Raw genomic sequence first — 25,910 nt, forward strand, 5'->3', positions numbered from 1 at the left:
GCATGCAGCAATTGTTACACTGACTTTAAAAAAAGATACCCACAGATGAGCGTGGAAGGGACACACTTTGATTCTACAACTGTTACTTATGTCCTGACTATGAAGATGTCGAGTTAGGAGCATACACACTGTACCAATTAGGAGATCAAAGAGCTTGTTCATATATATACAGACACACAAACATATACTCAGAAGCAAGTCCTGCTGAGGACAATGAGGCCAGTTGTGTACAATTTGGAAGCAAGTTACAAACAAAATGGGTTTTACTTCCAAGTAAATGTGCATAGGCCTAAGCTGTGGCCATGGCCTGTTCTCACTGAGATGGAAAATGTGTATCTGGGCTGGACCATTTCAGCCAGCAGGAATGAAGTAGCTCATATGGTTGAACTGTCCACTTATTCAATGATTTATTTATTGTATTTCCTTTATATATTATATTTCCTTCCAAGGAACGAGACAGATTATATAATTCTCCCCTTCCTCTCAATCTAATCCTCACAACAAGAATCCTGGGAGGACAGCTTGGGCTGAGAGTCTGTGACTGGCCCAAAGTCATCCGGTGAGGTCCATGGCTGACTGGGGCCTAGAAGCCAGTTCCACACTCTTAACTACTACTCTATGTTGGCTAATAACAAGGAAGACCCTCCTCCACAAAATGAAATAGCACATGAGGCATAAAGCTAGTCTTCAGCTTTTCCCCAGGTCATGCTATCTGTGAATTTTTTAAAAATACAGTTGTTATGTGAACCAGCCTGCCTCAGTTGTCTGTGGCAATACAGTCCAGACACAGATTTTACCACCACAGGTTTTAACTAGGCCTCCAAGGAAGGAGGCCTTGAATGTTGCTTGTGCTGTTTCCAGGCTTAATGGAAACACTGTAGAATAAGACCACTCCTTCTGCTCTTTTTTGTCAAGTACATTTTATCCCATCCATCCAGTAATTATTTACAATGATGACAGGCAACCCTGGGACTTGGGCTTTAGTACAGAGAATATATTCTTCTGTGGTTTCAGCTGGTTCAGAGCTCCTTCCACTTGCCTCCATCACCAGTGCCTCCTCACTGGTGCAGTCCACATCTGAGAAAAAAAACCCTGCTCATGTATTTTCTTTGCCACTGATTGTTCCTTGACTAATGCCATTTTCTAAGTATTGGCTGGAGGAATCCACGCTCCTGCTTAGCACTGCGGAGGGGACCCTGGAAGACCGGCGCTCCTGGTTTCTTTCCTCAAAAGAGCAGCAGATCATGCGTCTCATGGTGCTTGACATCTCGTCATCTTTGTAAGAATAAATGATTGGATTCATGACTGAGTTCAGCAGGGCTAGGAGAAGAAACCACCTTTTCACATTCTGAACCTCACAGCGAGTACAATTCAAGCCATCAAGAAGCAAAACAACAAGACCAGGAGTCCAGCATACCACAAAGGCACCTATCAGAGAGAAAAAGAGAAAAAATAAAGATTATTCAGGTGGGAGTAGCAAAAACTATACACCTGAAATTATAAACATAGAACAGACAGAGATAACGCCTGCACTCATGCTGTGCACGATTCACCTATGGAACTTGAAGGTGCTACAGAAGCTGGCTTGAATTTTCCCTCTTTTTATACATCCTTTACACAACACATGCATTTAAGCAGTGCACAAGCATTCCAGCATTGGTCACCATTTTGCTGTGGTTCCACAGGGGCTGGGACAGCAAAGAGGCCTCAGAGATGCAGGAGAGGGTGTTGTGCCCAGATTCCACATTTGCAACCATCGGTCACAAAAGTAGCCAGGAAGAGGTCTGCGTTCTTTTGAATCTTCTTCCTTCAAAATACTCTCCCAGTGTTCCCAAAGCTGGGAACCTCATCTGGGTGACCCTGAAGGCCACAAGAGATGTTTTATGTCCTCAGTAGACAGAAGATTACAATAAAACAAAAATGTCACTGTGAGGACAACATAAGTCAAATAGGGTCCTCCTCTCTGATGTGGTGACTAACTGGCATGTTTGCTTCTGGTAGTTTCTGCCAAGGTCCCTCGTGGTGCTCTAAGGACAAGGGCCAGTGAATTTCTTCATCTTCTCAGAGCTTGCTGGCAACAGTCACTGGCTCCATCATGCAAGATTTAAACAGGGAAGTGTGAGAATGAAAGGGAAGGAAAATTAAATAACAAGGAGGAAAAGAAAGAAGAAATAGGGGTAGGAGAAAAAACATACCAATACATATTTCCCACTTAAGAAATAGTTGATGGGGCAGCTGATCCTAGGTTTCTTTGTGAGAATATGGCAGAATGGTTCAAGTGGTTGGAATCTAGCTAAGCTGTCATGGCCTTTATTTGACCATAAAATTCCCAGAATGTCTTCCCAATCAAAAAGTAAAACACAGCAAACACAAATAGATAATTTCAGAACAGCTAAACTGTAGCCCTCCCCAATACACAGTGCTGCCAGCATGGATACTGTGTGTGTGTGTGTGTGTGTGTGTGTGTGTGTGTGTGTGTGTGTATTTATTACATTTGTATACCGCCCCATAGCCCAGGGGCTCTCTGGGCTTTGTGATTCATGGTGCAAAACAAGAGAGAGAGAGAGAGAGAGAAAGAAGCTCCTTGCAAACCAGAATGTGCTTAGCTCAAACCGCAATTGCTGCCTATTTTATAAAAATAGAAAAATTATAGCCCTGCACAAAGAAGGCAGGCTGTAGAAGACACACAGAGGAAATGCTTCTCATTGATTTTCCCCCTGCTTCATGTCAAAGCTTACATTTTGGGAATACTTTTTTCCCTCTCCCCTAAAGTCTACAAATAAGTAAGTATTTCAGCAAGAATGCCTGTGCCACAAGGAAGCACTCTTCTGGTGGTCTAGTATTCTTTAACCAGCCCAGGTTTAAAAATAAATTATTCAAGTATCTTCCTAAAGTTTCATCTTGCATTATATATACTAAGTCAATACAGTACAGTAAAAACTAGTTTAAATGGAACATGGGACAGGAATGAGAGTTCAAATCCTCCTTTGGTGGTCATCTTGCCATTCAGCTTTGAGAAGCCCTTCCATTCCCTAACTGCAAAATGGGAAGAATCCAGCTCAACTAGGTGAGCAGGATGACCTGCTTTTTTCCCATGGGGTTACATTCCTGCTTCACGAGCTCAGAATTTAGTATGTGGTGGTATCAAATAATTCTCAGAAATCTTACTCTGTAGGGTTTACATGAGTGAAGAGCCAAAGCACATCCCATTTTAGATGTTGTTGGGTGTTCCCATAAGCAACAACTGCATTATATGCTGTCTTTGGGCTTCCCTACTTGCAGCTTTTAACATGCTACTTTACTGAGGCTTCTTCTTTTGTTTTTGTTGCAGAATGAACAGCATGTTTTTTGCTGGGCTTTTTCCTTCTCTGCTTTTCTACTTACAAAACCACAAGGAGGGACCATCATATAGCTGTCATATAGCAGAATTACTATTAGGAAATAGTAACTACTATTAGGAAATAATAACATTTTTTCATTCTAAAAAAGCCACAAAAATGACTGCAAAACATAGGAGAGACCTGAGAGAATGACAATGTTGCATAAAGCTCCCACAAACTACCCTGAATGAGGAATTACAAGTGCACAGTGAATGTCTTGTGCAGAGAAACTGCGTACAGTCTAGGCCACAGATGGGCTGGCCATTAGTTTCAGGGGGGACTGCCTTCAGTAAACGTTCATATTCATCATTTTACTGTGATGGCTGACTTGGTGTTTCAGCTGATCCATTCCAGGAAAACCCAAACTGCTAAGAGCAAGAAAAGAATGAAGGAAACAAACAAAAAAAGACTTCCTCAAATTGCAGCCACTACAGTGAACTGCAGAAGACAACTGGTTTTGCAGCTACAGAAATGTGAGTTTCCTTTGTACTACAACAAATGGCACAAATGAATACACACACACACACGCGCACCCATGCACATGCGCCACAGTGGCGTGGATGGAAGCTTGTACATAGGTAATGGGACAAGTGGTGGCTCAACCCTGGTCTAATACATGCAGATGGCACTAATCTGTGATGCTGGGTTAAAAGAACAAGCGGAAGTAAGGGTGGCCTACAGCACTCATCATGCGTTAAGAGTGTCCAACACCATTGCATCTCTTTTTCTTCAGATCAGAACAATTTGTCCTGTTACTCCCTCAGAATCTGAATGAATTTAAGGCTTGGACAAAAGCCAGGAACCAAAGGATCAGCCCAGGAAGACTTGAGATGATCAGATAAGAAAAGGCAACAGCTGTGGGGAAGAGTGCTAGGCTGACAAGGCAGTTAAGTCACTGCTACTGCCACATCATAAATGCAACATTAGGCGCACTCAACAGGCTGAACAGGGACATCTGCATTACCAACTGCCTGATTGTTTTAACTGGAAAAATTGAGGGACGGAAACTGGAAACTTCTGTATGCAAAACATGAGCTCTGGTGTGTGCCCCCTCTATCCCGGATTTCACTGTAGTCTCCCTCAGTTCCACTAGCATACAAAATCCCATCTCTCTGAAAGATCCACTTTTTTCTAACCATTCTGCACTGCTTTGCCAGTGAATTCTCCAGAAACTTCATATAGTTTACATACTTTAAAAGCATGTTTTAATAGCATTTATGGTGCAAATCAGCATGGCTGCTCAGGACCCTCCAAAGTTGGAGGATCCAAACATCCTTTCAAAGGTTTACTGTGCTCCCTGAGATAATCCTGAGATAGCTCATTTCAGTTGTCTAAGTCTTCTGTCCCAGTGCATGAAGGGCAGAATGAGGCACTGCCAGAATACTACATAGTGTGGTAGAGCTGGACTCCTCTCCTTCCAGCCCTATAGGACACCCACACACCCACTGGCTCCAAGCTCAGTCTTCTAACCTCAGAGCTGCAGCTGGTGCCCTACTTTCCATGCAGGCTGTGAGGGCAGAGGGAGGTTGCTCCGAAGTCAGAGGCCCACTGCCAACCTTGGAGCATGTTTCTAAGGTATGAGCTTGTATTCCAACCTCTCCCATGCCTGCCCAGCCTTTGTCTAGCAGCTGAGAATGTGCACCTTTAATGACGCATTTTTAAACAGTTATTCAGATCCCTTGTGCAATGATCAGAGTTGCAATATAAGCTATGGAGATGTATATGGAGTTGCATGTTGTTATTAAAAAGTAACATTTCTGCTCAAATGCAGACAAGTTAGGACAGAGCCCCCAAGCACTCTTCAACTTAGCAAATCAAAAGTTGTGTGCTAACTTGTCTAGAATGCTATTAAAGGCTTGTTTTGCTTATTTAGCCAGGTGCTTCTGCAACAGGGATCCATAAGCAGTGAGCCTTCTCAAACATGAAGAAAAGTATTACTGGACTAAAGGCTCATCTAGAGCACACCAGCCAGAGACCTGGTGAAGCTTGCATTTCATGCAAGGCCATGAAAGTCACAGATACTCCCCTATTAGTCCTCAGCATCCTGCATTCAGAAGTCTATTGCTCTGCACATTAGGTTTCCTTTGAGTTATGTTAGCTAAGTGGAGCTTCCCTTCATCAAGACATCTGCCATTTCTTCTGCTAGTGATTTTTAAATAATAAATAAATAAATACTTTATTTGCATTAGCCATACACCTTTGCAGGTGATGTTCAGCGAGCATGAAAACTGTGAAGCAGGATGAAGAGCATTTTCCATGCACAAGATGATGGAGGTAGTAGCAGGCTCTGGAAAACCTTGGAGTCCACAGAAATCCTTCCCCTTCAACAATAACAGCAACCCCTTTTGTTCTTGTCCTAAAAGTGTGCATTGGGGTGAGGGTAGCAATCCAAAACAAATGAAAAATGCTATATGGCAACAGAAAGCTGAGCATCTGTTTGGGGTTGGGTGGGGAAGAGGACAGATAACCAAGGAGGAGCTAGAATAGAGTAAGCTGGGAGAGAAGGTGTGACTGGCAGTCTGAACGGAAACAGTCAGCACCGTAATATTTTAGCCCAGACCCATTTGTCAATTCATAGTTCCTTCCTAAAGCTACCTAGGCTTGGGATTCATTGCCATATCAGGTCATGGCAAACTTCACAAGCCACTAATGCACTGTGACTAATGCTCTAAAGACTGCATTTTCTTAGTTTCTAGAAGTGTAACAGCCAGGCCAGACTGTCACAGCAAAAAACCCACCAAAGCATCTTGTGATCCTCCACCCCAACCTTGTGTATATATCCAAATCTAAATAAAATTTATTACACACTCAGTTAGAGGCTATATCTGAAAAGGAAATTTACAGCCAAAGAAATCAAACATTTACAATAGCAAGATCATGTACAAGAGCCAAGTCCTCAACAAAAAAAAAATTAACCTCACATGCTTGCCAGAGTTGGGAAACTTTTACAACAAATTTGATTGCAATAAGAATAACAGGTGCTTAGAGTACTCTTGTCCATTTTCTCAGCCATTAACCGGCAGTCAACTGGGGGACAGGGTGGGGCAGAGGCAAATTCTGTAATTCTAAGAAAATGGTTTAAAATATAGTTAAGTGATTTATAAATCACATACCATGCTCTCTTTCCCTTAGTCATCATTTCCCCCCTTAAACTATAAATGTTTGCTCATTTTGTATAGACTAGATTTTTATCTGCTTACTAGAAAAAAGGTTCTTTTGACCAACCTTTCACACACATCTAGTACTGCATGACTTGGCCACAGACACTCCACAGGACAAGGGTAGCCCTTGTTCCTATACTTGCTGGCTCTCCTTTAGTGCCTCATTGGTTTAACCAATAGTTTAACTTCATATTTTCAGAAGATTTAAGAACTGTTAACTTTGTACTTTATTAATTAATTAAGTAATTAGAATATGCATAGACTCCCTCCCAGGGTAGAAGTCTTTCCCAAACTAGACATGTACAAACACTGGGAAATTAAGTTGTCCTGCAGAGAAAATGGTGCTCCAAACAAAAAGTGTCTTCAGTACTACAAACTCCCTTGCAAGCCATTTGGTTGGCTCTTTAATATTTTTGATATCTATTGCATCTATTGCATTTCATGACTTTAATGTATGACTTGCTTGCATCATTCATCCCTATTGTACAAAATGATACATTTGCATGCATGTATTTGATTACAAATCACACACATACTTTCTTGAATGAGCAATGATGTACTATTTACTGCCAATGAATAAACATAAGTTATATAACAGGAGGGGCCACCCTTTGCTACTTTTCTGGGAGAACCCCCCAGCACCCAGTAGATTTCAGTGCATTTTTATGTTTTATTCTGAGCCTGTAATCCTGTATTTAGTTTCCTAGAAGTAAGCCTCTCCAAACTGAATGGGACTGCCTTATCAGGAGACATGAATAGAATTGCATGTGAGTTAGTTGGATATATTATTATGACCTATTATTGGAATAGTTACTTGGATGTGACTCTTAGTTAAGTATTGATAATTATATCATTAAAACCTTTATACTTGTTGGGGGACAGGATGGATCCAGGTTTGTGTTGGATTGACTGCACCTGTGGAAGTGGACTGCCCAACCGCTCCTTCTACAACAGCCCCACCAGAATCTGAAAATATGACGCAAAGGGTGGGCTTGGCCAAATACTAAGTCCACCTGCAATTCAGCTTGTGCTCACTATGGCTCACCAATCAGGCCAACTGTGACTTGTTCTTCTCTTCCTTTTCCCCAAGAGTCCATCACGGTGAAGCCCATCTCCCCTCCACACCCCATTCACTACCCTTCTCCATTTGCCAGTTTCTGTTTTTTATTTTTATGATGGGCCCCAGAAAATTGCAGAATTTGGTTTGTAGTTTTAAAATTACCATCACTATTACTATTATTTGTTATCGTCTGCCTTTCCCAAGTGCACTCTTACCCCTGTCTGATAAATGACGTCTTGCCTGCTCAACTGTCTTGTATGTTTCCGTTGTCAAAGGTAGCAGCCAAGCGAGGCAACATACACAGAAGTCAGCAAGGAGAGACTGCACATAGGCTGATTCGCACAGAGTTGCCAGGGCCCAACTGTTAACTTTTCTACTGAAAATCACCAAAATGTGTGTGTGGAGGGCCGAGTGTCAAAAGTAGGTACACCAAAAGGTGGGCAAACAATAGTTTCCACTTCTAAATGTAATCCTCTCAATGTTAAGTGTCCATTAAAAGTGAGAAAGTTTTAAGCCTTCTCATCCGTCATGTTTTCAGTAACTCTGAAAGTCTCCAGCTACTATCAAAAGAGGAGAGATTATTTCCCCTCACGTACTTACAAACTACTGATAGTTCTAAAAACTCCTACAGAAATATGCACTAATTTAAGAGCTGGGAAGTAAATGGAGGCTAATTTCGCACATTTGCTGCTCTGTTATTGCAGTTGTGCAAATTTCCCCTTCATTTCCCAGCCATTAAATTTGCATATATTTTCCAGTCCAAAATATTGTACAAATATTCCCAACAGTTTTTTTTTACTTACTTCACCAGCAAGCCTCTGTGATTCATGACTGACAAGTGGAAAACAAATCATTTAGAAATAAAAGGAAAGCATTAGAGCACTTTGGATAAATGGAAGGCATTGTGACTTCTCAGCCACTAAAAGACGTAGATCCTGAGGATGGAAACAGTCATTTAAGAAATGTAGGTAGATTGTAATCTCCAAACATAATAGACGAAGGAATTACAAACATCTGAAAAGCATATAGGATGACGTCTGACCTGAGAGAAAATGCTGCTACTCTCCTGGACAAATTAATAGGTTATAACTTGTAACAAAGTAAGCTGTCCCTGGCTTTGCTGGAATTATTGAAAATGTTGATCATCCATTTCAGTATGAGCTGGTGGAAGTCTATGCAATGCATTATTTCACAAGGGTTTCACACCACAGGGCCCTCTTTTCTCACCAAAGGCAGTGAAACATACTTGAAAGAAACCATGCACATACATACATTAGCGCCATTAAACAGAGACACTCGCAATTATTGTTAGTGAGGCTTATTTGGGCAATACTCTGCTTATCAGGTAATCACCCTACTTGCTTTTCTGCTCAGGTATGTTAAAAACTAAGCAATAAATACCAGCAATCCCTGGCTGAAACCAAATTGTCAGAATTTGGGTTGACAGCGCCTCTGTCCAGAAAGATTCCTGGCCATCTAATGAAAGCAGAAATTCAACAGCCAAGATTCTCTGTATCACTGCATATCCATTACAGGGGAAGCTATTCACATATTGAATTGCTGCCTGCCATATAGCTGCTAAAAATGCATTAGTGGTGCAAGGAGGGTGGGGTAGCAAACAGCCCTACTTAGCATCCAAGAGCCTGTGATCAGGTTCTCAGGGTATCATTTTCTGCATATTTTTTAAATCAGTTTCTAAGGTTCTGCCACAATTTTGTGTCACAATATGAAATTGACCTTTCAGGGCTGCATTGGGCTCTGCAGAAGGCATCAGGTTCGATTGCAAAAAAGCCAAGTAAAAGCAGCTGAGACACAGGTATATAGAATTATGCATAATGTAGAGAAAGAGAAAAGGGAGACCTTTTCCTTCCTCACTCATAACACTGGAACTCATGGAGCTGATTTGTGGAAGATTCCAGATAAATAAAAAAGATGTACTTCACACAGTACATACTTAAACTATGGAGGTCACTTCCACAAGAAGTCGTGATGGCCACCAATTTGGAGGGCTTGAACAGGGGACTGGACAGATTGATGGAGGAAAAGGCTATCGGTGGCAACTAGTCTGGACAGCTACATGCTCTCTCCAGGCGGCCCAGGCATACCAGAAGCTGGTGAACTTTGGCTGGAGGATGCTGTTGTACTTATTGCTCTCTTGTGGGTTTTTGTGGGCAAGGGATTAAGCAGTGTGTAAACAGAATGCTAGACGGTATGGCCCTTCGGTCTGGTCCAGCATGGCTCTGCTTGTGCTCGAATGTAACGCAAAGCTGACCTGAATGCAAAGAACAACCCCAGGCTCACCAGCAGCAAGATCCCCAAATGGGCCTTTTGCTTATAAGTCAATGGGAGCTAACAGAGTGTGTTGCCTTCCAATAACAGTAGCTGTTATGAACATATAGAAGTTTGCCATGGGAAGACATTGTGCCACCCAACCATTCCAAATTGTAAGCATTGCATTTGGGGGTTTGAAATTTGTCCAGTACAACAGAGGGCACCTTAAGCCTGGGGGTGGCAAGGCAGAGGGCATCAGAGTATGCCCACAAACTGCTGAGCCTCTGCAACATAGAATTCCTCCCTCTTCGTGGACACCCACTGTTTCCCCAGGTACCATAACATTGCCAAACTGAAATTCCTGCTCAAGGTGAAACTTTCAGCATTTCTGAAAACTCATATAGGAATTGGACCCTCTGAAAAGTGCTCCTCTTTTGAATGCCCAAAGTGTGGCCATTTGAGTTGGGCTTTCACAAAGCCCTTGAAGGAAAAGGAAGGTATTCTTTCCAGCTGCCTCCCCATTCCATGCCACTGCTGAATGGCTCTGGGCCCAAGAGGCACTAGCATGCTGTGCCTTGAATCATGCCGTCGTGGCACGGATGCTTCATGTTTGATTAATTTAAGCCAGAAACCTTTTGTTAGGACCAGGTGGATTCTGGCACCTCACAGCACGTCTTCCAATGTAGGAAACAGGCAAGAAAAATGAGATCATGTAAACACAGCTAGGGAATTAAAGAGAGGTGGTTTAGAAAGATGTAAACTTTTACACCCAATGTTTTCATTTTAGATCATGTTGCCTCCTAAGAGTGGTAGGAGTTATGAAAATATGGAGAGGCCAGCTACCATTTTATAGTATTGGTCTACCTAAGCCAACACTGATCTCAAGTTCCCAACTATGCTATTCAGTATCTTGAACCAGGAAGTTTGTGCGTGCGCCATGTGTGTGCCCTACCCCTGGTCTGTAGTTTTGCATTTGCCAGATAAAGTCAGCTGCAGATAGGCAGGTTAATGTTGCAACAGGTCTGAGTCAGTGAAACAGTGGATGTTGTCTAACAATAGAAGAACTACACTCCAAATGCTGTGCTCTACTTTTAATTCACTCTGCCAATCAAGTAATATTTAGTAAGATCTAATAGCTGAATTTCTTCCCACACCCTTCTCTTCCAGTCACTATTGCCGGGTTTGCTGTCAGAACAAGTCTGCTGCCAGACTGAATTAACAGTGTCCTTGAGCATAGCATTAGAGAGATAAGTGAACATTTGCAGGGTTATTCTTGAAAAAGAGACATTCCCACATAGTGCTGCTATCTCAGAATATTATAATATCAATAGGACCAGTCTCCCCCATGGCAGAGCAATGCTTCCTTCTGTTATCTCCTGTTGTTTGGAAGGCAGCACAAAGAGGTACAACTATTTCATAGTTGTTAAAGAAGCTATTCAGTCTCTGATGGTTAATAGGGCCGCCACAAGATTCTCAGGATCTTTCATCTTGTTTAACATTTTCTAACACCTGTTCAACAGCTTGTGTCCAAGACCAGCCTGTACCTAAAAAAGTAAAACTGCAGTGTGTCACTGTAGATTCTCAATCAGGTGGAAATGCAAATGGGACACCGAATTTGGAGAATGGGTTTACCCTTAGAAAGACATCCTATATAAAGGATCCCACAATCATATGTCAGAATGCAAGTGCAGGAACCTTTTGGCCACTCTGGAAATGTGTAAGTAACTAGGCAAATATAAGTATCAAAGCTGCTGTTCTATACACACTTACCTGGAAGTAAGCCCCATTGACTTCAGTGGAGCTTACCTCTAAGGAGACAGGTATAGGATCACACTGTCAGAGAAAGTGAGGTAATTAGCACGGTCAACATTGAGACTGGAGAGCTATCGTAGGGCCAATATACTCCAGGGAGTCCCTTGATAGGCTCTGTTTAAAAGTTACTGTTTTCTCATTTGGTGGGGCAGGGAAGAGCAGCTCCTACAATCTCATTTTTATTCTCATCAGTGATTACATTATAGTAGGAAAGGTATGGAGTGCTAAAAAATGTTCAAGTCCCACCATCTCACCCCACCCCCAATTTTAGTTAAATCATGCCCAACCTTTAAACTCCTAGAAACAGAACCATCACAAAGAAGCACTGAAAAAGGGAAGGCAATATTTTAACCAGTTCTGCAGAGCACAAAGTTGCCTGGCTGTGGAAATTTTGACCAGTTCAGACCACCCCCTCCCCCACAGATTATTCATTTCTTCACTGAGTTCTACCTTACCACCATTGTCACCAGCTGCTCTTGCCCCTCACCTTTCATCATTACCAGTCCTTGATTACTTGACAGACAAACAGCCAGTGAATAAGTAGGTAGTAGCATCTACTCCTCCCAGATTTCCACTGTGGGCAGAGTGAAAGGCAGGTGATCAAGCAGGTTGCAGTGGTGAAGAAGAGGAACATCTCCAGGGGCTACAGTCAGTGGCCAGTTGCTGGGTTATCGGCCCTCAGGAGGTACCCAACCATGCCTGCCCCTTGACTCCAGCCCCAGTGATGACATATTCATGCCCTCTCACCTAGCACTGCCATGACTGTCTTCATAAGCTTCATTGGGGTCCTCCTGCGACTGATGGATCCACTAGTGTGGGGGGATAACACATTGGTTTTCCTTTGGACATACATGTAGATTCTTATGTACACCACCACCATGATGAAGAAGACTCCCAGGTTGGAGACCGTCCAGAATATCAAGTAGCTCCTGCTATAGATAGGAGCCAGGGAAGAGCAGGTTGAGATGTCGCAGAGACAGTTCCAGCCCAATGTGGGCACTGCACCCATGAAAATAGCTATGGCCCAGATCAACAAAATGAAAAAGGTGACCCTCTTCTTAGTGAGGTTACTATGGACCCTCATCCGCACCACAGACATGTGTCTCTCAACAGCAATGACTAATAAGTTGGCCAAAGAGGCCGTCAGGCTTGTGTCCAGCAGCCCCTGGCGCAAAAACCATCGATTCACTGTTAATGTTTTTGACACTGGGCCAGTGTTGAACATCAGGAATACATAAGCAATGCCTGCAAAAAAGTCTGCAGCAGCTAGATTGGCTAGCAAGTAATAGAAGGGGTAGTGAAACTTCTTGTTTTTGACAACAGCAGCGATAACCAGGGAATTTGAAAGGAAAATGAAGAAGCAAAAGAAGGTCCCAAAGCATAAAACGATGACCAGCGTTGTCCCTGACCACTCATCTGCTGTGTCTGTATTACTCCTGTTATAAAAAAAGTCCATGCGTTTATCATAGTGGCATTCATTCATCATGGATTAAGGGGGTGCATCCTAGAAAGGAAAGAAGGAGAACAGTGGTTAGAAGGGCTATTTATTTTTCAATTGTCCTGCAAAGAAAGTTTTCCCAGACACATAATTTCTACATTAAATACTATTAAAAGTTACATTATACATGTTATATGAAGTACTGTATGGAATCTATCCTTACATTATTGTATGCCATTTAATTTTCCTACATACAGGCAAGCCACAAACCAACACACCAGATTCAATCAAAATACATAATATGCCTCATTTTGGTAAACAAAACTTATAAGCTACTTTAAGTACACATTAAGGTAGAAGACTAGGATATAAATGAGTGTTCTGATTTATGGTGCACTTACTTAATAAAGTCAGCAGCATGGATCAATGAACTCTTAAAGGCATGCAATTTCCTAAATTAACTATTCAATCCTGTATGTTTCTATTCTGCATTAAGCAGATGCCAAATGAAAGAGGTACAAACAAAAGAATCAGACCCTGAGGCAAGTCTAGAGGTCAACTCTGTCCCCATGTCCAGTCTCTCAACACTATCACAGAAGCTAGGAATGCCATCTGCAACTCGAGGTGGTCATACACCTGCTCATTTTCCAATGTCATGTATGCCATAATTTCCCAGCAATGCCCTACTGCATTCTTCAAAGGGCAAACATGGCAATTGCTATGCAAAGAATAAATGGACACAAATCCACCTTCGGCAATAGCATTAAAAAAAGTGAAGCAATATTCAGGATACTCTGGTCCAGTTCACACATCACTGCCAATTCCTGTTTGTGTAAGCAATGAATTCGTTCCATTCCCAGGTTGTTTCATGTCCAAATCAAGAAATGCCGGGTTGTTTACAGAAAAATGCAGAATAAATCCAACAACTAACCATGGGCAATTGTTCAATTGTTAACTTTGGGTTTGGTTGTTTAACCAAACAACCTAGGGATTTGCAGTGACATGCAAAGTGAGGCCTTAAAGTGGCTATTACTGAAGAAGGGAGCTTTAGAGCCATTGCAATATGACATTGCTGGCCTCACTGGTTACACTGGCCTCATCCCCATGATATGTATAAAGGCATATACATGCTTGGTATATGCAGTGGTCACAGCATCCATGAAAGCTTATTCAAAAGTAAATAGGTTAGTTCTGAAGGTGCCCCAGGATGCTTTGACTGACTACCAGCACATGAAAATGGCATGCTGATAAGTCTGCTGTAGCTGTAAGGACATTCAAATCCCTTGATGGTAGATCACAGGACAGATGTGTTGTGGTCACACAATTAGGCAGACCAATCTGGGGTGATGCATGTTGGAGACACCTGGGAGAGGAAGTGTAACCATGCTGACTATTAAAAAGAAATACAAAATCCTTCAGAGAATACTCCCTTTACCAGGCCAATCAAAAGATCACAAGAACTGTGCAAACTTTCCAAATCTCCAGCTCTCCCCATAAGGTAAGATATTACGTAAAGCGGGTGGGGTGGAAGGAACAGGTTGGAGAAAAAAATATCTGACTTGATGATGACATTCAAGCTCCTGCATGTTCAGAGTCCCAAGATAAAGTGTGGTATGGAAAGTTTTGCAGAACTTCAGATTAGATTCTGCAAGGCACGTAATAGTGCAGAGATAGATTCTGAAGTGCAAGAGCGCGTTCTAATAGTCACCATGCCCTAAAGAGAGCCCCAAAATTCAGGCAGCTCTGCTGGAACATATCAAGAAACCCCTTCTGCCAGTTTTCTTATCCACCAGGAGCTAGTCTTTTCTAAGGCTCATGGGTTTTCATTGCCTGTTCATGACCAAGCCATGCCAAAATACTTTTCACTTTGACATATAACAATGTATCACTGTTGGGAAATTGTATCTTCCGTAACAGTGAGGACTGCAGGTAACCTGAGGAGCAAAATGGGAGTCTGAGGGTGCTACTTGTATGGGAGGCACTGTTGTGAGCCCCTGCTCCACCACCATGACTAATGGAGAGCTTTTTCTCCTTTTAGCCTTCACAGGGGAGAGAAAAGTTTTGTGGGGCTGGGTGGGAAGGTAACAATTCCCCACTTGCATGTAGGGATCTGGACCAAGGTCTGGTAGACTTACTTCAAGGTTAAAAAGAAGAGCAGTTGCACACTCCATATGTAACACCTAATGTAGCCCTAAGAAGCAGGGAATGGAAGAAAATAAAAGAAAATAAAAAATGGGTCAGCATACTTTTACCCATAAGTCTTCAGTATCAATCCAGATTTTTTAAAAATGGCAAATACTAAATGAATCACTGGTAGGTGCAGAGGGTGTGAGATTCTGGGATAAAGATGCAATAGTTGACTACCATTTCTGAAGACTGGTTGTAGGTCAGATCATTCTCCAGATCTGGTCAAGACAGGTCCCTAAGCAGACATAGAACAGAAACAAAGAAAAATATGATGGACTATATAATAGCAAAACTGGAGATTAATTTTAGGCAGCACACTCCAAAGGAGGGTTTTCTAGCTGTAACAACATCTTGAAATCTTGGCAAAGAGGATTTGCTTTCCTGCTCCTGGGCATCCAAAATATATCAATTTAATATATTTAATATATAACAGCAAAGGTTCTTAAGGCAGCTCCCTATTGCAGAAAACAGAAATAGGATGTGGGGTGAGAGCAGCTTGTGTATCTCTACCTTTTCAGATGGTGGGATAGATTCAAAAGTGTCTGCTCTTTGTCCACTCATGGTAAGCAGTGGGAAGAGGAGGCAGAAGCTGTCAGCTTGCTGAATGTTCTTTTAACATTCAAATGGAAATGCAGTTCTTTAGTTCAGCAAACAGGCACCTGTGGCCCTTCAATGCAGCAGCCATCCATAATGTGGCAAGAAAGGGGCTGGGAATGCCAGCAAGGAGAAAAGTTTCTGTTCATACCGTTTGTTCTAGGAAAAACCACTGCAAAATTTTACAGGAAATATTTGCAAACCTTAGGTGCACTTTCAAAAAAAATTAAAAAATGGATAAGTTATGGGTTGGGAATCCACCCAAAGCTTAAAAGCCACTTATATTTTATTTAGTCAAGCTTACTATGTACATTTGCATAATTTGTAGCCTTGGAATAATTCTCATTCTCCAAGATTGCTAGCCTTATTTACACACAAAAGTCACTTTTGCAGATGCCAGTGGAATTCCTCATTTAAGCAGTGCATGGTGTGTGCTGATCGCACTGCGCAAAACCTTCTTCTCCATGCCTCCCAGCTTGTACTGCTGCTATTATGGCCAATGGAAGGCAGGTTGCTTCACACACCTAACTACAAATATGTCAATATAGATGTGCATGCCACCATACTTGGTTTAACTCACACCTTAATCTCCAGTTAGATGAAAAGGTTTATAAAACAGTGTACACATCACTAAGTTTGACAGCATCACCTTTGAATAAGATATACCATTACTTTTGGAAACAGCAGCAAAGCTGCCACAATTAATCCAACCTGCCTCTCCTTATTCCAATATCAGACCACACCTGTAAAGCACAGAATTCACCATTTCCCTCCCTAGTTGCTATAGCTGCACAAACAGCATGTGGGTTGCTCATTCCTTACCAGTCTGGTCCTGTCCTATACTTGTTCCTCCTGTCAACTGTAGGTTGGCAAGCACACGAAGAATCAAATTTCCTGTTAGTGAAGCTAAGAGTTTGAAGATTAAGAAAGAGAGCACATCAGGGCAGCTGATTGCCTAAACAATGGAATATAGAGTCATTTCAAAAGAAACGATGCCTCAGCAATCACATCACGATGTCTGACCAAAGCAAACAAGCTGAAAAGGGAGTGAGAGGACATGGAGGAGACCAAGTGCCAGAAACCATATATCTTGTCCATGTAAGAGAATTTGCTGAATGATTTTTCTTGGGGTCAGTTACACCAACCCTTTTTCTCCCCTTCTGGGCCTCAGGGGCAACTGAAGCAGGGCATGTGAATTTAGATGGGCAAGCTGGGCTACTGGCTTCTCATTGGAGAGCATAATGGGAAGACTAAAAAGACTGGGGAAGTACATGTTTGTTTAATTTGGCATTCTGTGTAACTCTGGACTCCTAATTCTTTGCCTTTCCACCTGCCCTGATGAAGAAGCATCTCCCTCAACTGCCAGCAGAGGCAGCAGCCATTCCAGCCGCAACAAGGTGGGATGCAGGGCTGCCTCACCAGTCATAATGAAAAACAAATTGTTTTTTCCTCTTCCTTCATCAGTCCTTTCTCCTTTTGCATTGTGCCTTTTCAAAGAGTAAGCATACAGGGTTTGGACAAACATGGAGGGTAAACTGCAGCTACTCATTCTTGCTGGTTTCAGACATCAAAACAACTTAGGCAGAGGAGGGGTAATTATGCTGACAGGGACACTGCATGTCATGAGGAAAATAAGCCCTAATTTTCCCTCTGTGACTGTGTGAACCTGACTATCTTTATTGACTGTATCTAAGCTGCTCCAGAAGTCATTTTAGCTGAAATGCAGCCTAAAAATGTTTTAAATAAATAAATGCTTGTCATTTCATCTCATTCTGGATTTCATCCCTTCTCCTCCCATCCCAATGCTCTGCTCAGCCTCATCTGCATGATGTCTTCAGCCTTTTAGAAGCAGTACTGTATATTTTGCCCAGACTTGCAGATGACATAGAGCGGACAGACTGATGCTGCATTTGTGCCAGCGTTGTTCACCCGTGCCACAGTGCGGCAAACCACTCCTGCCGACTAATTTGGCAAAGCAGCAATGGCAAAACAACCCGGGACTGTTGAGAAGCAAGTCATACACGGAAGTTTCAGAGATGCAACACTGCTGGAAAGCATGATGGGCGCTCCCCTATGGGCCTCGTTTCCGAGCGACTCCACACTTCTGCTGGCGCTGCTGCTGCTATGTGACGGAATGTCAGCAGTGTGCTCAGGGACCACAGAAAAGGGCTGGGGCACTACATGCAATCCCTAAGCTGCCAGCTCTGTGAGTGGCGTACCCTCAAAATGGTTCAGCAGCAAGTGGTTGGTTGGAATGTGCCAAGCAGCATCTTGGGGTCTATGAGCACTTTCACCCAGCTGATCTACCTCTTTGCTTCTCTAGTGCAGCAGTGTGCAAGACGCTGCAGCGTATCCATACTGGTAACTACTTTCCTTAATGCACTGTGTTGTGCACGCTAATGTATGGCTTTTCCTGCCAGATGCAGCTTGGCACATGATTACAAAGAAGTCTTTAAGCAATCATTGTCCCTGCTTATTTTCATTACTGGAGGTAATTCCATTAAAAAATGCCTCACTTGGTCCTTCCCATGGCAGAAACAAGTTGCCTGCATTGTTCACAGGAAAAAGAACATGCTGCTTGTTCTACGCAGACACCGTGTACTTGCTTTCTGCTGGCTTCTGCTATATTCTAACCAAAGCTTGCCAGAAAGTCTGTTCCCCTGCCCCACCCCCATTCAGTCTCCGTAGTGCACCAGTGATAATTGTATTAGGGTTAGCCAAAGTGCTCTAGAACTGGCACACCCAGTCCATGTAGTTGGAAGCGGCTTTTAAAATCACTCCATATTGCTCACCACTTGGAGCAGGCAATTTTCTCCACACAACCACAGATGCTGTCAAGTATCTGCAGTGAGATGGAGAAAAGTCGCCCAGTCCTTCTTGTGAGACACTCCACTATGTGGTCACTTCCAGGCATTGCCCAGATTGACAATAGTCATATGGCCTGAACAAAAAGGACCTCATAAAAGAGGCACTTGCTTTTGTTAAGCTGGCACAGCTGCAACAGTGATAGCTCCGTGTTATGTGCCAATCCTGGACTAAGGCATCTTATAGTAATGGACATGTGTGTGCCAAACCTGCCAGAAGGATGAGATGCGCTGTTCCCATCTTTCTGCTCCTTACAGTTCTGGATGTATGGCATGCTTCATCTTCCACCAATGTCCTGCGGGATCACACTGCTAGCAGGAACCACCATAGCTTACAAAGGCCTGCACAAATTCCTGGCTACACAAAAGGGGTACAGTGTTCCTTGGAGAACATGAAAGAAGCAGGGAGAGAAAGGTACTTCCTGAACACCAGAGCATCCTATTTGTGTGCCCCAGTGCTGAACCAGCAGGATGTGACTCACCTGACTCCCCTGTCTCAAAAAGGTCTCCTTAGGTCATCCAGTTTGTGTACGGCTATCTTCACATCTTTTCCTCAGTGACAGAAGGCTAGAACTGGGGATGGGTACACTGGTCCTGCTTGCATTCTCCTAGGCTCACTGTCCAGGTCGCCTTAAATTCCTGATCTTCTGTTTTGCAATAAGGTGTGCAGTGGTGTTCTGCTCACATTTGCCTGAATATGAGTAGATCTCTTGGTCTTACTGGGAACGCTGATAAAGCTGGGTTTTATCTGAGAGTTCCCAGTGGACTCTCCTGTAGACCTTACCACTCAGGACTGTGAGAATGGGGATTTTGAAGGGCTGCAGTGTACACACAGATGTTAGAGAAAGGGCCAGCATGTACAGGCCCTGCCCCTTTAGTCCTCCCATTTTCTGGAATACATGGGAAGAAAGCTTTAACAGACCTGGATTCAAACCACATAGAAACCTGCAGATGTTCCACAATGCAAGCATCTAAAAGAGCTAGTTCTGTACACAGGGCATTCCAAGAACACATTACCGGATATGGGCAGCATGACTTCAAAGGACACCCTGAAGGTTCAGAACTGTAAGGTGTTAAGCAAGTACAAGTCAACATGCATGTGCAACTCTGATGCATGTGTAAACTTGTATTTGCAACAGATATGTGAAAGGGCATTGGATGTGATTGTGTCTAAATTCTGTAAGTAACTTGAAAAAAGGAAGCAGCAGCTACAGGAGCTAAGAGTGCTGAGAAACAATACAAACATGAAACATAAAGACAGGCACTTTGATTTGGGTTTCATTAGTACTTTGTTTAATTAATCTGGCCATCTTATATACATAACCATGAATCATTAACTTTTTACTTGGTCTAACATTACGATTTGATTTGCAGAGAAAAGGATTGCAACCGGATCTCTCCCTCGCCAAATGCCGGTTTGCAAAAATAATGGCCTATTATAATTATTTTTTGGCACTATAACATGCAGGCTTAGTCCTCACTATCACAAGAGTGAGGGGAAAGAAATCCTTGTGTGCACTGCGTTGGCAAGCTTTTTGTATATTTTGTTTAAAAATGAAAACACAAACTATTTATGGATTCCTTAAATGTTATGAATTATTTCTTAATGCTTTAATGAAGAGTGTATTCCAGGTGCTTTAAAAATAAAGTGATGTATCCTGTGTTTGTCCTACATAAAGTAGCCCCATTGACAATTATTAACATTGGATCAATGCTGGATATAACCAATGAAATCAGGCCATTTGGTAAAAGTCCAACAGAAGAAAAAGAAAAGATTTATCAACCACTAAGTTTCAGAAGATTTAGAAAGCTTCTAGGACATCAGTAAGTAATATCTGCCTTCTAGTGGTCTGGAAAAATCCCAAGCCATACATGCTAAGTTAGTGCAATATCAGATTTCAACTGGGAAGACACAAGTTCAGAACCATTGAACCAATGAGCATTTCCAGGTTTGCTGAACCAAGTTGCTATATCTTAGCCTTCTCTACAATACCATGAGTTTCTTAGAGGAAAGGAAAGATAAAAACATAATAAGGTGAACAACTTTTTCATAGATGATCTTGTTAACAATTATTTGAGAATCATGATTTTGTTGACTGGTTATGAGAGATGGATGCAACATAGAGATTTATTTTTTCAAGCAACAATTATTCTGCAGGCTGCATTTATGAGTCACCATAATTCCAGATTTTTAAAAACTCTACTACCAAACATAAGGGTTTGGTTCAGAATTAAGGTGAAACTATGGTTTAGGATTACATGTGCAACCCCCCCTTCTCCACCAAATAGAAGATCTTAGACATTAGAAATTTTCAGATAACCATAATTAACATTAGAATTGTATCCAAACCTTGTTAATCTTAACAAACTGGTTTACTAAACCAAGGTTTGAAGTATCTCAAAGTTAAGACTAACTACAGCTAGTCCAAGTTTAGATGAAATAATGAACTTGCTTAAAAATGTAAGCAAATACTTTTGAAATTATGTAAACCAGTCTTGGAGCCTTGTTGTCTGAAAAGCTCAGTAAAAATACCTGAAATATCTACCAGATACAAATTACTTGGGTATTTTAATGATAACAAGAGATTTGGTCATATTGACTCTTAAACTTTGGCACAATATTGTAAAATAAAGCTCAAGTATTTTTAAAGAATGAACCTTATTAGAATAACTGAACAAATAGTTGGTTAGATACAGAGTTAGTCATATAGAGTTGATTCACTGACATCAGTTCAAGTTAGTTATTACTGCCTTGTCCCATTCAGTGGTTCTCCTTTAAGCATGACTAAATCTGAAGTCACCCCATTATGCATGTCATTACTACACACGTGTACTCAGAAGTAAGTCCCACCAAATTCACTGGGGGGTTTGCACAGGTAAGTGTGCACAAGATTACAAAAACAAATTACAGAGCACTTTTAGACATGTCTACTCAAAAGTAAACTCCCAAGAAAGTGGCTACAGGATTGCAGTCTTAGTTAATTTCTTTGGTAGAATAACAAAAGTAACCTTTAAAGAATGTGATAAATTGTTTCATAAAGTTTCTGTAAATGAACATTTAACTAAACAGTTTTTCTCCTTGGCTTTTATCCTGCAGCACCAGAGTTAGCCTATGGTTAAATTAGTCAAAGTAAGAGCAATTGTAAAAAAAACAAGGTTTTCTTTAAAAGCAGTCATGCTTGAATATGGAACAGACCAGCGCTTAAAGCACCATCAGATTCATAGGGGACTGAACAACATTTGACAATGGACAAATAACAGTCAGTGAATTGTCAATCTGAGTTGCGTGCGCTGCCAACTGTAAGATAATCTACTGTATCCTGTTACTATTTCAATACAGAATTATCAGGGTACTATACAGGATCTTGCTCAGAAGAGACTTTTAACAAATCCAATGCAATGGATAACGGTCTCAAAGTCTATTATAGTAACTTCTTTTCTTGCTAGTCATTAGCTAATCAGACTAGCTCAGACTAGCCAACAAAGGTTTCAACAAAAGAGACAGAGAGACAGAGAGACAGACAATGCATAGATTTGAAGGTAATTGTGTATTAGATTTATATCCCGTTGTTGTTTTTTAGAAAGAACTTATAGCAGCTTTCACAATGCTCTTCCTCCTGCTCTCAGTCTTATCTCCACAACAAGAACCCAGTGAGGCAGCTTGGGCTGAAAGTATGTGAATGACCCAAAGTCACCCAGTTGGCCCTATGGCTGAGTGGGGACTAGAACCCAGATTGCCCGAGTCCCAGTCCTATGCTCTTAACCACTACATCACACTGGCAATTCCAACACATACATATGAAATGTGTGTGAATGAAAATGAAAGTTTCTAAGGACTATACATAAACTTCAACCAACATTTTCAAAATTATTGAGATAAGTGTCCAGTTGCAGGTGGTGACTCTATGCCACACATTCAGATGTGGAAAATATTACAAGTTCTTCAATCTGCTGTACAAGGTGAGTGTTTCTCTTTCCACGTTGTGATAGCAGTATTTTATTTGTTGGAAGGGTATGGAGAATTGTTAAATCTAGGTTTCCCCACAGTTTCAATTTAGCAAATGCCCCACACTTCTAACCACCATAACTATGAGAAGAACTTTATCCATTTTAATAAGTCTAGAACGTATTGCCTTCCAGGTAGAAAGCAGTCTATAGAAGAAGATCCAGTATTTGGTACAAATGAAGATATAAGCCTGATATAAAGCACGATCTACAAAAACCCAACCTTCTTTAATTGGAAGTTGCATCTATTCAAAGATAATCATGGCCAAGGCAAGCAACATAGAAAAACAAGGTTGAGCAACAATGTATGACATTACAGGACATTCTGCCTATTCTTCTAGTTTAAAGCTATCACAGCCATGCTGAAACCTGTTAAGGGCAGACACCCAGTACATCTCTAGTTACCACAAATTTAGACTATAGAGGCTTTCATAATTTAAGATCTTCTGAAATTACGGTTTAGGAAGTCTATACATGGAGTCTAAACTAAAAAGGTCATGGCAAAGCTTTCATTTAGAGAAGTGCTCTAAATGAAGAATTGGCAACTTTGTTTGCAATGAGGAAATAATCTCAACATTTAAGATATTATAAAGCCTTTTGCATACTTTTAATTTTTTTCTACAGGCATGGCTTACTAAATATGTATATCTCATTGCCTTTCGACATCACCATCAAAGCCTTTCTTTCTTGGCTTTGCCCTGTTTCCTGTACATAGGCAGTACATATTATTTTTTATTTATTTCAGCTTTATAGCACCCAATAGCCAAGACTTTCTGGAAAGGAACAAAGTTAAAATTAAACATTAAACACATTCTCTCTCTCTCTCTCTCTCTCACACACACACACACACACACACAACCATAATAGCAATTGCAACAGCTATGATTCAGCATAGAAGCATAGCCGCAGTGCAGAATATAATGGAATATATAAAAACAAAGTTTAAAAGTGAAACTATTAAAATATCAGGAAAATGAAAAGTTCTTCACCTGGCATTGAAAAGAATACAAAACAGGTGCCAAGCATACTTCCTTAGGGAGGTCTTTCCAAAACTGGAGTGCCACAACTGCAAAGGCCCTCATCCTGATAGCCACCCACCTCACTCCCTTCCCAAAAGTCAGCTTGGAATAGTGGAGAGAATCTGGACCTGGATGATTGGAATCACCCAAAAGAACAACACAGAACTGTTGCCATCAATATCCCTGAACCTGTAAAACCAAAACAGAAACACATACAAAAATATTGCTCTGACCATTTAAGAACAGGGAAGCTCTTTTACGCTGGCAATACAACACAGGTTGGACATAAGACAACTTTCAAGATCATGGTTATGAAACCTGAAGTCATCACAACACCTGGCAGAGTCCAGTTTGATTATCTGCAAATGCTCCTCCTCTATAACATTTTAAGATCTGGTCCATGATGACATCCTGATTGCAATATCTAGTCAGACCCTTGTTCCCTCTCATTCCACCCCTGCCAATGTGCTTATTGTAACATCTTGTCTAATGAAAAGAACAGGAGATCTTTGGGCGTTATAAAATTTTCCAGAGGGGTAGCCATATTAGTCCTAAAATTACCTCCTCTGAACGTCATTAAAAGGGAAAGCACCAGACTTGGCCATGTAGAGTGAAATTATTTAACCTCGTGAAGGGGCTTACCCAGATACTAACAGTTGTGTACCCTTATAAAATGGACAGCATCCACAAAAGCATGTGCCAAAATAAAAATGTGCTACTTTTTAAGGTGCCTCCAGGCTGCTCCTGGACCCTGAACAGTCTCAGGGGTGCTCCTGGGGCTGCTCCTGGACCCTGAATGGTCACTGCTGTCACAGGTTGATTTGGTGGCCTGGAGCACCTCCTATCAACTAAGGCTAATTTATCAACGGCAATCTTGCCTGGACAGGCAGAGCCTCAACAGTGACCCATGATCTGGTAACCACTTTCTCGGATTAATGCAATGCACTCTACATGGGGCTGCCTTTGAAGACAGTCTGGAAACTTCAGCTGGTTCAAAATAGAACAATCGATCAAAAATTGCTTTTTTCTTTTCTTTTTTGAAGAGAATGCTTGCCCTTTGGAGGGTATTGTTTTTAAATCTGATGCATAGTTAATCAGGGGATCTTTTGCACTGATTTTTCCCCCACACTGCACTCCTATAGTCATCTACTCAAACATGCCCCATGGGTCCATACACTGATGGACAGATTGCTGATATGCATATATTTTGTTTTCCAGCCTTGTCACCAAATGGCCTATTCACCAGAAATGATACAATTTGACCCTGAGACTTTATGCATGAAAAGAGCATCTCTAAGCTATGTCCCTTCATCATATAATAGCCACGAGTCATGGGGGTGGAAAGAAGCAGAAAGAGGGAACAAGTTTTATTCACTGCCCTCCCTGTAGCATTTATATGTATGTAGAGACCAGCGCTAGGATTCGTATCAACAATGTCAGCATACATTATATTCTCAAAGCAGCAGAGGATCCAAGAGAACTTTGATCTTTAGAAAGCCACGAGCAGGCGCCCTCAAGGTCCCTGAAATGTCTTGATTACAGTGGACTGAAAATAAAATAGAATCCAACCTAGGCAAATCTGGGATTTGCATCTTACTACAGGGTGTATTTTTGTTTTGCTTTCCGGTACAGTTGTAAAGCCCATATAAAGCAAAGATAAAAATACCCAAGTTACTATCAATAGTCACCAAACCAGAACTAGCATATTAAGTATACCTTCCTCTATTTCACATTTTGTATTAAGTGGAAGGGCATGGGCAACATGTCTGCAGTAATGTATGATTCTCATCCCAGTGCCCTGGGGAACATAATGCGTAAGAAAAAGCTTAAATTCAGGATGTTCTCTGTCTTTCAACTTGTCAAGGACAACTTGGTTCTATCCCTATTTCTGGAGGTCAAATCACAAGCCACACTGACATTCATGAAGCTAAATTACTTGAAGTTGCTTGATATTGAAATAGCAACAGTCCTTTTTCACTGGTAGAAAAATGCTTTTTCTGGTGGATATCAATTTTAAATGGATTCAGATCTACTTTTGCCCAAATAACTATAATCACTGCCAATAAATTGGAGTAAATATTTAGTCCATCAGCCATTCTGATTCAGGTTAACAGTATCA

At 41.6% G+C, this 25,910-nt stretch overlaps 1 protein-coding gene and 1 long non-coding RNA gene across 2 annotated transcripts in view; one reads left to right on the plus strand and one right to left on the minus strand.

The window, feature by feature from the left end:
• LOC123024579 overlaps positions 1–22,542 on the plus strand; it is a 27,569-nt gene extending 5,027 nt beyond the window's left edge. The window contains exons 2-3 of the long non-coding RNA XR_006414953.1: positions 1,723–1,725; positions 22,362–22,542. This is a non-coding gene — a long non-coding RNA (uncharacterized LOC123024579). The remainder of the gene's footprint in view (positions 1–1,722; positions 1,726–22,361) is intronic.
• On the minus strand, positions 1,097–15,475 carry LPAR3 (lysophosphatidic acid receptor 3). Its single transcript, XM_044432473.1, has 3 exons — positions 15,369–15,475; positions 12,432–13,188; positions 1,097–1,428 (listed from the first exon to the last, which is right to left on the minus strand). The coding sequence occupies exons 2-3, from the start codon at positions 13,168–13,170 to the stop codon at positions 1,097–1,099; spliced, it is 1,071 nt and encodes a 356-aa protein (XP_044288408.1). The 5' UTR covers positions 13,171–13,188; positions 15,369–15,475.
• Positions 22,543–25,910: the final 3,368 nt, after the last annotated feature.

This window comes from Varanus komodoensis, unplaced genomic scaffold, assembly GCF_004798865.1.
Source record: "Varanus komodoensis strain SLA01 unplaced genomic scaffold, ASM479886v1 scaffold24, whole genome shotgun sequence".
In the NCBI taxonomy this organism is placed as follows: Eukaryota; Metazoa; Chordata; class Lepidosauria; order Squamata; family Varanidae; genus Varanus; species Varanus komodoensis.

What these genes read in the sequence shown, in the direction of transcription:
- LPAR3 (XM_044432473.1), bottom strand. Translation starts at nt 13,170, where the DNA reads ATGATGAATGAATGCCACTATGATAAACGCATGGACTTTTTTTATAAC. An exon ending in GACAGTCATGGCAGTGCTAG is followed by an intron (nt 1,429 to 12,431) that starts GTGAGAGGGCAT and finishes TCTCTCTGATAG; the next exon opens with GTGCCTTTGTGGTATGCTGG.